The 12,628-nt window shown below is 48.7% G+C and overlaps 2 protein-coding genes across 2 annotated transcripts in view; both read right to left on the minus strand.

The window, feature by feature from the left end:
• Positions 1 to 2,684, minus strand: part of LOC9269989 (uncharacterized) — a 2,692-nt gene extending 8 nt beyond the window's left edge. The window contains exons 1-6 of the mRNA XM_026021174.2: positions 2,516 to 2,684; positions 1,670 to 1,889; positions 690 to 1,580; positions 562 to 589; positions 407 to 465; positions 1 to 328 (exon numbers count right to left, since the gene is read on the minus strand). The exon at positions 1 to 328 is cut by the window's left edge and continues 8 nt beyond it. Of these exons, the coding sequence (XP_025876959.1) occupies positions 317 to 328; positions 407 to 465; positions 562 to 589; positions 690 to 1,580; positions 1,670 to 1,861 (1,182 nt within the window). The 5' untranslated portion in view covers positions 1,862 to 1,889; positions 2,516 to 2,684 and the 3' untranslated portion in view covers positions 1 to 316. The remainder of the gene's footprint in view (positions 329 to 406; positions 466 to 561; positions 590 to 689; positions 1,581 to 1,669; positions 1,890 to 2,515) is intronic.
• A 3,389-nt stretch (positions 2,685 to 6,073) lies between these two features.
• LOC112936842 (uncharacterized) lies at positions 6,074 to 10,286 on the minus strand. Its single transcript, XM_026021173.2, has 4 exons — positions 8,674 to 10,286; positions 8,446 to 8,571; positions 8,257 to 8,361; positions 6,074 to 8,162 (listed from the first exon to the last, which is right to left on the minus strand). Exons 1-4 carry the CDS (start codon positions 10,255 to 10,257, stop codon positions 7,887 to 7,889), a joined length of 2,091 nt encoding a protein of 696 aa, XP_025876958.1. The 5' UTR covers positions 10,258 to 10,286; the 3' UTR covers positions 6,074 to 7,886.
• Positions 10,287 to 12,628: the final 2,342 nt, after the last annotated feature.

A 12,628-nucleotide genomic window follows, 5' to 3' on the forward strand; every position in this document is an offset into this window, starting at 1 on the left:
TAGTGTGCATTTGACAACTTGATAAGCATCTACCATGGTTCAAATTCAATCTACACATAAGAAAAGCTTAGATAAGAGATTTTTCCCGCTCTGTATCCATACCAGATTACCAGAACAAAAGACCAAGCGTGAGACAAGTACGAGCCGTGATTACAGTATGGGTTAGCCGTTATCTATACAAGAGTGGCTACAAAAATCGGTCTGCAATGTCGTCCAGCATGCAACTAAAAATAGAAGAGTATGGATTTCTGTCGACTATCTTAACAGTGTTCGCATCCTTTGGTGTTGAAGGGAGCTCCGTCCGCGATTTGTTCCTCTAATCAATTCCCTGCACAGATCCTTTTTAAATCAATATGCATTATGCAGTATCGGATGACTGTTTTCAGGCATGATAATAAGAACTTACTTCATATACGTTGTCATTCTGGTTCTTCCAAGGGTCTTGCCTCATAGCATCGTCAGGTGCTTCACACAACAAATATTAATCAACAATAGTCATCAAGCTAGAAGTGTCGCTACTATAGATCAGATAAATAGAAAAGTGTGATTTAGAGGGCATACCACATCCAAACTGTGACAAGTTAACCCACTGAAATAAAAGCCAACATTTAGTATCAGGCTAAGTGCATTAAATCAGTTCAACTGAAATTATATCCCGAAGAAGTTTATTAAACTAAAGGAAATCATACCATATTTCCATTCCAAAGCTCAGTGAGCCAAACTTCACTCTGATAAACTTGGTCACCCCTGTGCATTGGGCTATAGTTCTGGTAGATTACACCCTGTTCTCTCTCCTTTGGAGCATTCCACAAAACAAATCTTGTTTCCTTCACAACTTCTCTGTGCAATATTCTCAAAGACGAACAGAGCTGATACAGATTTCGAGGGAATGACCCTCTGACAATTTTGAAGGCCTTCTTCATTTTGATGGCAATCAGAGCATGGCCGGACAACCTTTTGTTCTTGTTTACAAGAGATAGAATCCATGAGCCCATTTTCAGTGTTCTTCTTGGAACATAGGATCGCAATGAAGCCTGGCCAAACCAGAAAACCGGATCAAAACGAGCAGCTTCAACAGCATACAGAATCAATACTTGGAAGTTGGCAGCAAGTTTAGTGGCATTTGATTGGTCAGGCTTGTATAACGCAATTGATCTTGTAGATCTTCTAAGTTCCCATATGCTCATTTTAATGTCCGTAATGAGTCGAGCATTCAGATAACTTCCTGTAAATGGAAGGTCATGTTTTCTATCACTCAAAATGTAATCTGGCTCATCCTTGGCTCTTGCAAACTGCAAGATCTGCACTGTTACTACATCCTCACCATCAAATGTGCATGTGATTGCACCCTCCACCCAAAATCTTTGGCCATCAATGATAAGGCCAACTTGATAATTCCTATATCTAAAGTAAAATATGAAGGTCCCATCGGATCTGGTACAGTATATCCTTCTCAAAGATGATCCGAATTCCTTCTTCACTGTGCTGCCACTATATTCCCACGAGCGCACATGCGCTATTGAAGCAACATAATTTTCTAATGAATTCTGATCTTTGCTGATATTGCATAAGACACTCGGCTGCAACAAACATTAAGATTATTTTGCTTTTATCTTCTTCTACAAAATCTAGAGTAGCATATATTTGGACAAGAATTAGAAATTCTTACTGGGACATTTTCATTAAATAAGTTCGGAGCATCTGTAGCAGCAGGAAGGTCAATAGTCAAACTCTCACGGAAGAAAGATATTTCAGTATTTGTCCAGTCAGCAACAGCAGTAGGTTCTTCAGCTTTCAACTTTTCAAATTCTTCTATAATAACTTGGCTTTTTTCATTAGAGACAGCCTTATCGTTCAGCATCTTGCATAAAACAGTATCAACTTTGTTCCTTGTGTACAAAAATAAAAGATTAGCTATTCATGCACAAGGTATTAGTTCATATAACAGAAATTGTCACCTAAAACACACTAGATGCTAAAAGACTCGAATTGTTCTGTAATTAATTGTCCTGGTAGATCAACTTTCAAAAAGAGGTTACATGAGCAAAAGATCATCAAAATATCAAACACTTATTTCCTCATATAGAAGTGTTGAGTTGCTACATTGCTAGCAGTAAGCATAAAAGATATCCTAAATACACCGGTTGTATACTCCTCCATTATTAGATTGCTTCAATAGTAAACCTCCTTTCATGTGATATTTTCTACTATACGGAAAGGATTGAAATTATAATTTGTGTTTAGTTTTGACTTCTTTTAGCATGATATGAACAGTTGAGCACCTTTTCCTTCACCATATCATCGCAACATGAGATATAACTACTCATTGGGCCAAAAGCATAACAGAAAGCTCATTCAATAAACTTCACAGAAAATCCTTAAAAACACTAAATAGAAAAAGGGAACAATAATATAGTGGAATGAGTTGCAGAAAAGCTATAGTTCAAAACAAGAACGGAATCCAGCAAATAAAAGTTACAAAGAAGCAAGATACACCCGACATAAGGATGCTTACCTTTCGTTAGCTCTTGGAGGCAACTCAAGCTTCTCGCCAGATTGCAATACCTAAAAACAGAACATTTTTCTTTGTTCAGTACTGTAAAGCATGAAACTAAACCAAACCAGTCCATGCAGTGAATGAGAAGCTAAAGCAAGACAATACTATTATTTCTTTGAAGTAAGAAAATATTGAACCATTAATTACTTTTGTCGGTGACATGGGACCGGGAGTATCATGACTTAGAGACTTGAGGCAGACACGATCACCCACGTGGCCTAACCCCCTCGGGGGGTCGGGCCCGAGGGTGATACGGCCGCCCTTCTCTTTGTCTCCCCGAGGGGTCGGACCGCTCCCGTCTCGGCCCCGAGGGCCGAGGCGCCCCGACCCCTTGTGGATTTTGCGCCGCGTGTATGGGTTAGGTGAGTGCAGCGGCGCTCACCTAACCGCATTTATTGCGGTTTGGACGAGCGCGTCACGCCGCATGTAACGCAGTGCAGCGCGCTCGTTTATCCGGTCTGTGATCAGTCACAGGCCGGTCAAATCGTGGGTTAGGTGGCGACAGGCGGTCTGACGCACGCCTCGCCCCATCCCGTCAGGACGAGAGCCTCCAAGCACTCGTCCCTAGCCGGAGCCGGCGTGTTACCTCCTGGAGATGGCACGTTGGTTCCGGTCAGATATATGCCAGGCTTCATCCTAACCATTATAAGCGAGACATTGTATGAAGAGGGGCGAACATGCAGATTGATAAACTGACGCGTGGTGGACAAGAATGACCGATTTGTGACCGGTCTGACGCTGGTCATATCGTCAGCAGACAGCCATGTTCCCACGTCGCGCCTGCTTCCGGCGGAAGTGGAGGTAGGTGTGGGCCGTCCCATCAGAAGGTCATTCAGACGGCAACCATACAAATCTCCGTCCATTTATGAAAAGAGAGGATAAGTCCCCACACAAAAAGAGAGAGATGGTGCATGTGGTATCCCCTTGAGGTATAAAAGGAGGACCTTGCCCACTTAGAAGGGGGATGATCTTTTCGGATCCCAGAACAATCGGGGGCTGGCTCGCACTTTGTAGCTTCTTCATACACAGATCCACCAAAACACAGGAGTAGGGTATTACGCTTCTCAGCGGCCCGAACCTGTATACATCGCCCGTGTCTTGTGTGTTTCCACTCTTGCGAACCTTCCACACACAGACCAGGAGCTTAGAACCTCACCCAGGGCCCCCGGCCGAACCGGCAAAGGGGGGCCTGCGCGGTCTCCCGGTGAGGAGCCCCACGCTCCGTCATCTGGCGCGCCAGGTAGGGGGCTCTGCGTGTGTTTTTCTAAGCTCTCGCATTCCTTCGTGTGCGCCAAACTTTTCCTGTTCAGCCCAATGGCCGAACAAGCAAAGGCGCACAACCTCTCTCCGAGTGTGAGCGGTGACGACGGGGAGCCGAACCCACGCCGTCGAGCTCGTACTCCACCGCCCCCTCCACGCCAAAGTCCTAGGCGGGAGGAGGCGCTCGAGAGGGTCGAAGGATCCGCGACTTCGACATCCACGGGTGATGGAGAAGGGCAGCGAGATGGGGAGCGTCGCCTCCTCGTCTACGGCGACAGCAGCACGCCCCAGGGCGCGCTCCAAGCTGCGGGCGCGCTCCTACGTCACCCGCCCATTGTCCCTGACCCGGAGTCTCCAGCCCAACGTTGGCTGGACGACGTGGCCAACTTGGTCATGACGGCACGGCAGCGCCTAGGTGCTGGTGGGCGGTCCTCCGCCACCAAGACCTCTGGCGCTGCTACCACCGGCTCCGTGTCGTCAAGGCGGAGGGCGCGGCGAGCGGCGGCTGTTGCTCGCCATTCGGCTGCCACTCCTTCGTCAGCGCCTCCGACCCAGGAAGATCTGCGTGGGGGGCCGGATGCCCGCATCAGTATCGAGCGTCGGCGTAATGGCCGACGTGCTGCCCACGCAACGGAGGGCGCCTCCTCGTCCGGAGTGTCACCTCGACACGGACACGGGGATCAGCCCTCCGTGCCTCAGGTTGGTGGTGTCGGCTGTAGAGCCTTTGTGGTGAGCCTTCGGAACGTCCGTTGGCCCCCAAGGTTCCGGCCCACCATCGCCGAAAAATATGATGGGAGCGTCAACCCCGCCGAGTTTCTCCAGGTCTACACGACCGGGATCGAGGCCGCCGGGGGTGACGACAGGGTCATGGCGAATTTCTTCCCCATGGCCCTGAAGGGACAGGCACGGGGTTGGCTAATGGACTTGCCACCCGCGTCCGTCTACTCTTGGGAGGATTTGTGCCAACAGTTCACCATGAACTTTCAAGGCACATATCCGCGCCCAGGTGAAGAAGCGGACTTACACGCAGTACAGCGAAGGGATGATGAGTCACTTCGCTCATACATTCAGCGGTTCTGTCAAGTCCGCAACACCATACCACGCATCCCTGCACACGCGGTGATCTACGCGTTCAGGGGGGGTGTGCGGCACAACCGCATGCTCGAAAAGATCGCCTCCAAAGAGCCCCAGACTACCGCGGAGCTTTTTCAGCTCGCGGACCGAGTGGCTCGTAAGGAAGAGGCATGGACCTGGAACCCCTCCGGTTCCGGTGTGGCAGCTTCGGCCGCCCCCGGATCTGCTGCTCGGACAGGGCGGCGTGACAGGAGGAGGAAGAAGAGGTCAGCCCAGTCCGACGATGAGGGTCATGTCCTCGCCGTCGAGGGCGTTTCGCTGGCCACCCGAAAGGGGAGGCCTGCGAGCGACAAAAAGAAGGAAGCCGACGCTCCCTGACCTCGGCTACTTGGAAGAGCGAAGGTGGCGCGCGGCCCTTCGAGCCGCGCGCTACCAGCAGAGCCTGCGGCGCTACCATCAGCGCCACGTCCGGGCCCGATCACTCTGCGTCGACGACCTCGTCCTACGCCGCGTCCAAACGCGTGCTGGATTGAGCAAGCTCTCACCAATGTGGGAAGGTCCGTATCGAGTGATCGGCGTCCCCCGGCCGGGCTCCGTTCGGCTGGCCACGGGCGACGGCACAGAGCTGCCTAACCCGTGGAACATCGAACACCTTCGTCGCTTCTACCCCTAGTGGGGGTCGGGTGTCAGGTCTTGGGCTCGGGCCAACCCCGCACCCCCCGGGCGTGCAGGGTTGGCCGGGGGCTTATCTTTTTTCTCTTCCGTATTTCAATAAAAGCATTTTCGATTTCCTAAAGGCTGTGTCTGTGCTTTTGTTTCCTTTTGAAGAATCTTGACTTGAAATAGGTCACTCGTGCACAATCCTACCCTCGGGGGCTCGGGTCGGCTAAAATCGCCAAACGGGGCCCAGAACCGAGCCGTGCCCCGGGACGTGGTGAACTCCGGGGGGGAATCGGCAAAAACCCACAATCGGGTCACCCATAACCCTCGGTCACCACGCTCCCGGCCTGGCCAGTCTCGACATGTGGATCTCCCCAGGCACTAGCCTTGACCCGCGCCGTTTGAGGCTGGGACCTGGGCACGAGCCCTTGTTTAAGCCAAGACACAGAAGGACCGTGGCACAGACCATCCTCGTCTCATACACAGAACAAATGAAATTGACACAAAAATTTCCTCTTTATTTGATTGCAGATTAAATCAGCCTATAACAAGAAGGGGGCCCGAAGACCTCGGAAGAAGAAGGAAAAGCTATTAAGATTGGCGGAGGCCTGGGGGCTCACTCCGACGTGCCCGGGTAGCCGGCCTCGCCATCGCTGTCGTCCGCACCGTCGTCACCGCACTCCTTGTCGGAGTTGAAGGCAAACGCGAAGCCGAGGAGCCGCTCATTATTGTCGGTCGGTTTTCCCTTGCTCATGCGCGCGATTTGCGACCGCCGGGATTCTGCCCGAAGAGAGAGAGAGCAGGGAGGAGAGGCCCCCGAGCCGAACGGCGGCCCAAGGCCCCCGACGGCCGGAGCTGGCCCTCCGCCTGCTTGTCCGACGGTGCCAGGCACCCCCGACCCCCAGGGTGGCCCCGAGGCCACTGCGGGAAGGCCGCGCCTGTCGCCCTCTGACCCCGAGGTCGTCGGCACAGAAGCCGAGTGCGCCCCGCGTGGCCTCTCGGATGGAGAGCGCCCTGGAGATGTGGCCCCTGACGAAGAAGATCGGCCCCGCCGAAAGGTGCAGCGGCCCGTCTACTTCGTTAGCGAGGTCCTCCGGGACGCCAAAACCCGATACCCTCAGGCCCAGAAGATGCTATACGCTATTCTGATGGCTCCGAGAAAAGCGCCATCACCATATCTCCAGGCAAAACGAACCGGCTCGTCCCGATTCGCGTGCTACTCGAGTAATGTGGCAGTCTTGAAGAGACCGCTCATTATTGGCAGCCGAGTAACCATTGCCGATGTGCGTGATTTGCGATCGTTGGGTTTCTGCCCAACTGTGGAGACCGGTCCCACCTGTCACCAGGCCTTAAGAAGTGGCGTCACGCCCGACCGCTTCCCTCGAGGAGGGCGATCGCCCTGGCATAACGCCGGGGGCTACTGTCGGTGACATGGGACCGGGAGTATCATGACTTAGAGACTTGAGGCAGACACGATCACCCACGTGGCCTAACCCCCTTGGGGGGTCGGGCCCGAGGGTGATACGGCCGCCCTTCTCTTTGTCTCCCCGAGGGGTCGGACCGCTCCCGTCTCGGCCCCGAGGGCCGAGGCGCCCCGACCCCTTGTGGATTTTGCGCCGCGTGTATGGGTTAGGTGAGTGCAGCGGCGCTCACCTAACCGCATTTATTGCGGTTTGGACGAGCGCGTCACGCCGCATGTAACGCAGTGCAGCGCGCTCGTTTATCCGGTCTGTGATCAGTCACAGGCCGGTCAAATCGTGGGTTAGGTGGCGACAGGCGGTCTGACGCACGCCTCGCCCCATCCCGTCAGGACGAGAGCCTCCAAGCACTCGTCCCTAGCCGGAGCCGGCGTGTTACCTCCTGGAGATGGCACGTTGGTTCCGGTCAGATATATGCCAGGCTTCATCCTAACCATTATAAGCGAGACATTGTATGAAGAGGGGCGAACATGCAGATTGATAAACTGACGCGTGGTGGACAAGAATGACCGATTTGTGACCGGTCTGACGCTGGTCATATCGTCAGCAGACAGCCATGTTCCCACGTCGCGCCTGCTTCCGGCGGAAGTGGAGGTAGGTGTGGGCCGTCCCATCAGAAGGTCATTCAGACGGCAACCATACAAATCTCCGTCCATTTATGAAAAGAGAGGATAAGTCCCCACACAAAAAGAGAGAGATGGTGCATGTGGTATCCCCTTGAGGTATAAAAGGAGGACCTTGCCCACTTAGAAGGGGGATGATCTTTTCGGATCCCAGAACAATCGGGGGCTGGCTCGCACTTTGTAGCTTCTTCATACACAGATCCACCAAAACACAGGAGTAGGGTATTACGCTTCTCAGCGGCCCGAACCTGTATACATCGCCCGTGTCTTGTGTGTTTCCACTCTCGCGAACCTTCCACACACAGACCAGGAGCTTAGAACCTCACCCAGGGCCCCCGGCCGAACCGGCAAAGGGGGGCCTGCGCGGTCTCCCGGTGAGGAGCCCCACGCTCCGTCAACTTTACTATCGCCTGGAAGCTCTGCACCATAATCGTGAGGCAAATTTGAATCTCCACCCTCTCGATTGTCCTTGGCACCTTTCTCATCATCTTCTTGTAAGACTATTTCTACCTGTTAAGCATACAATCATGCAAATATGATTAATCGAAACTAATCAAAGCTAATGTATCTTCTGAGTAAGAAAAGGACATCATGCTTTTGTTACATTAATATCTTCTTGAACTGGATCTCTGTTTTCAATACTTGCCTCAGCAACTTTATCATCCTCAGAACTTGAGACCCCTTTAGGTGGAACATTACACAGTTTAGCCTGCATGAGTACAACCATGAAAACAATGATAAGCAAAGTAGTATTATTTATCAAAGTCAAATAACATACAAGAACTAGACTAACCCATAGGAAATCTTTCATAGCTGGTAAAATGATTTCACGATAATCATAAGTGCAGACTTCCAAGAGGTTTTTCTTCAAATTATCAACTTCGGCACCCAATTGCATGATCTCAATATCTATTTTAGCCTGCACATTTTACAGCCAAGCTTAAAAGATTGGTCAGGAAGGTCCAAACACTATCTGAAAGGATATTGAGCAAACAGAAATTCAGGATATAGTAAAAGGAACCTTTTCACCAAAATAAGCTTCATAAGTCTGCGTCGCTGTTAAGCCACGTTTCAGATTAACTTTCTCTATCAATGCAGCGGCCCTTCCATTTAACTTTCCAAGGGCATGAGTTCCCTTATCTAGACAGGCTTGCCTCATGTTGTCCCATGATGTAAATGGGTCTTGTCTTGAAGGTCTAGATAGCCAGCTAAACAGAGCATCTTGATTGCTAGAACCATCAGTAACTCTTAGCACATTCTCATCAGTACCTATAGATAGAACGCAAGCGTCTTGAACAACTCCCCCACCAAAATTCTCACGGCTATCCTGCTCGGCATCACCAACCCTCAATCGAAGCAAATCCAGATAAGTCCCCAGCAACAGAAGCCCTCCAGGGTCCAGAGAAGTAATGCAGCTATAATTTTGGGTAACAGCTTCTTCAATCCGGTTTTTCCTGAATTTGATCAGGTTGTCAAAAAGATCAACAGATAGAGCCTTCTGATCCTTGAGGTACTGAAATGTACTCTTGATCTTGGTCAAGATCTTTTCTCCCTCAGCTTCTTCAGTAGGATTGACATCAGATGGCAGAGTCCAACACTTAATAAACTCTGTCTGTTCATCAGATATCCTCTCCGGCACAAACAACAGCGATTCTTTGAACTCCTGGGACCGGGAGAACTCATCCTCCTCAACATGCAACTGGAAGGTCTTCGCAGTGAGGAAAGTCATTTCGCATTGAGGGCACAGCCAGCAGATCCATTCTCTATTGTCCTTCACAAAGTCCAGTGCACCAGTGAGAGCACTCATCTGACACTCGTCAGACGACTTAGCACAGTAGTATGCTACCATCTCGTCAATACCCACTGTCAGGAAACTGCGGCGCGTCTCCTCGCTCATGCCGTTCCAACGATCTCGGGCCATCGGGATGGCGATCTTCGACAAGGCGTCGACAAGGAGTTGCTTGAGGCGATTCTTAGCAGTGGAGATCCGCGCCTCTTTGCTCGGCTCCAAGTGGCGGGGCTCGAAGACGGCGTGCAGCTGCGGGTCGACGAGATCAGCGTCACCTCGGCCGAGCGCGCGCTGGCACTCCTCCGCCGCCAGATCGAACTGCTCCCTAGCGGCGTACCTCTTGGCGAGGGTGAAGGCGATGCCGAGGTCGCCGGGGGCGAGTTCTATGGCGCGGCGAAGGGAAACGAGCGCCAACGCGTCCTCCCCGACCGCGGCGCGCACGTGGCCCAAGACGTGGTGCGCGAGCGGCGAGAACGGCAAGTCCGCGGTGAGGTCCTCCGCTTGAGAGAGCGTGGAGGCCTTGACTTCACCTCCCTTCCGCGCGGCAGGGAGTGCTCCGGTCACGGCCTTCACCCGCGCGCTGAAGCGGTCGCTGCTCGGCTTGCTCGCGTTCCTGCGCCCCATGGCTGCCGCTGGGCCGGTGGCACGCGGCGACCGAGAGAGGGGGAGCCGGAGAGAGCGGCGAATGGAGGGGGAGGCGGCGCGCGGCGAGGAGGTGGCGGAGCGGAGGTGTACGTGAGGTGTTCGTGAAAATGCCAAGCCCGGAGGAGGGCGTGGGCGGGTTGGGTGGATGGATTGGTTGGCGCGTGACTGCATCTGTGATCTTTGTGGCCGTAGCGGGGACGCGGCGACACAGCGAGCCAAGGAGCGTGCTATTTTATACTCCTACTAGGCGTTAATCTAGTTGTACGAGTGCCCCTAACAAGATCTGTAATTACATGTACATCCTTTATGTTGTTAATCTAGTTATAAATGCAGCTCTCTGTTCTAAATTTGTACTCTCCGGTACAGAAATAGATTATGGACTGTAATCATATTGTACCATCAAAATAGGTAGTAAAAAGTATAATTCCACTGTACTACATTCGTTTCACGATATAAAATGTTTTTAGAGGTGGATATGGTTATTAAGAAAATATGTAGAATTAAGTTAGGGAATATTGTGATTAGTTGAGAAGTGGAGGTATGTTGGAAATGTGCACGGTAGAGGGTTACGATTGGTTAGGAAACGAATGTTGGTGGAGAAATTGTTATATTTTAGGACAAATCCTGAGTGCCAAAAGTTGTTATATTTTGGAACTGAAGGAGTACTAAGACAAACTCAACTAGTATATTAGTAATTGTTTTTGTCCATTATTATTTCGCATATACTGCTAATCTATATAGAAAAATTTTGACTGCATGTCTACGACAAGTGGTCTACTTACAATTTAGACGAAGAGGAATTGTCAAATATCAACTCCATATTAGAGATGTAACTAGCGAGTAAGTAGATTGACCCCGATAATTCCTTACAAGTCACACCTACTAATAAACATCACAAATGAGCTAGGACCATTTGCTGGTGCTATTACGCTCTATATTGAAGAATCCTGGTATTACACACTTTACAATTGCATACTCCATTCATTTTATACTATAAGATGTTTTTGACTTTTTTTTAAAAAAAATCAATCAACTTTAACTTTGACTAAATTTATATAAAATATATCAACTCTTTTTACACCAAACAAATCAAATTATATCAATGCTAAATTTAATAAAACTTGGTGTTGCAAATTTTACTACATTTTTCTAGCAGCATGCTTCAAACTTAAGAAAGTTTATCTTAAAAATAAAAAATCATAATGTCTTATAATATAAAATAAAGGAAGTAGCTTCTAGGTTAATTAAGGACTTGGATATTTTTTATTGATAACAAAAACATAATTTTTAAAAATTCTCACTATGAAACTTTTAAATACCCCGCTAGTTGAGCTCACTATTAGACTTGGCTGAGTTATTTAGTTTACTTTTCTAATTCGTGTCTCCCGTTTTCCGCATGCATATTTTTTAAACTGCTTTATGACGTCTTTTTTTAAAATATTATATACGAAAGTTGCTAAAAAATTATATTAATCTGTTTTTAAAAATAACTAATAATTAATTAATCACTTGTTAATGTATATATCGTTTTGTGTGCCACGACTGGGGAACGGAACTTGGATGTAACGGTTGCTTTTGCCATTGCGATGTGACTGACCGCTGACACCATCAAATAGCTAAGGCATTGTTTAGATTGGTTAAAAACGTCACATCAAATGTTTGGACATATGCATGGAGCCTTAAATATGGGAATAAACCAATTGCACAGTTTACATGTAAATTGCGAGATGAATTTTTTGGGCCTAATTACGCCATGATTTGACAATGTGATGCTACAGTATATATTTGCTAATGACAAATTAATTAGGCTTAATAAATTCGTCTCACAGTTTACGGGCGGAATCTGTAATTTATTTTGTTATTAGTCTATGTTTAATACTTCAAATGTGTGTCCGAGTTCATATGAAAAGTTTAAAATCATATATTCAAATGAAAAAGTGTCAACTACAAAATCATAGATTTCGTCGAGAGCTACAATTTCTATATAAACTTTGTTACAATCTGAGTTCATATGAAAAGTTTAAATTCATATATTCGAAATAAGCACTAATATTGTTAAGGTCATCAGTGTTGGATCATAAGAATACCTGGCACTGGCACTGATGCTGCATCAGTGCCACTGGCACTGATGCTGCATCAGTGCCAGGTATTCTAAAAACCCGACACCGATGTCTTTTCTCGCTAAAAGTGTAGTCATCCCGCTCCAACTAGTAAGACGTACCCGACACTGACGCCGCATCAATGCCAGGTATTCTAAAAACCCAGGACTGATGTTTTTTCCCGTCAAAAGTATAGTCATCCCGCTCTGACTAGCAAGACCCAACAATGATGCGAGAACTTAATTACTTGGTGAGAGGATGTGCTAAGCCTTCCCGCTTTTTAATAGATGGTGTTGTCGATAATTAACATGGATGTTTGATCGTTTGTCATACTAAAAAAATATATAAAAACTATTTATTTTCTTGTGACATATTTTATTATTTAAAAACTTTAAATATGATTTATATTTTTTTAGGGGAAAGCACTGTAGGGGAAGCCCCCA

The sequence above is a fragment of the Oryza sativa genome, chromosome 11, assembly GCF_034140825.1.
Source record: "Oryza sativa Japonica Group chromosome 11, ASM3414082v1".
In the NCBI taxonomy this organism is placed as follows: domain Eukaryota; kingdom Viridiplantae; phylum Streptophyta; class Magnoliopsida; order Poales; family Poaceae; genus Oryza; species Oryza sativa.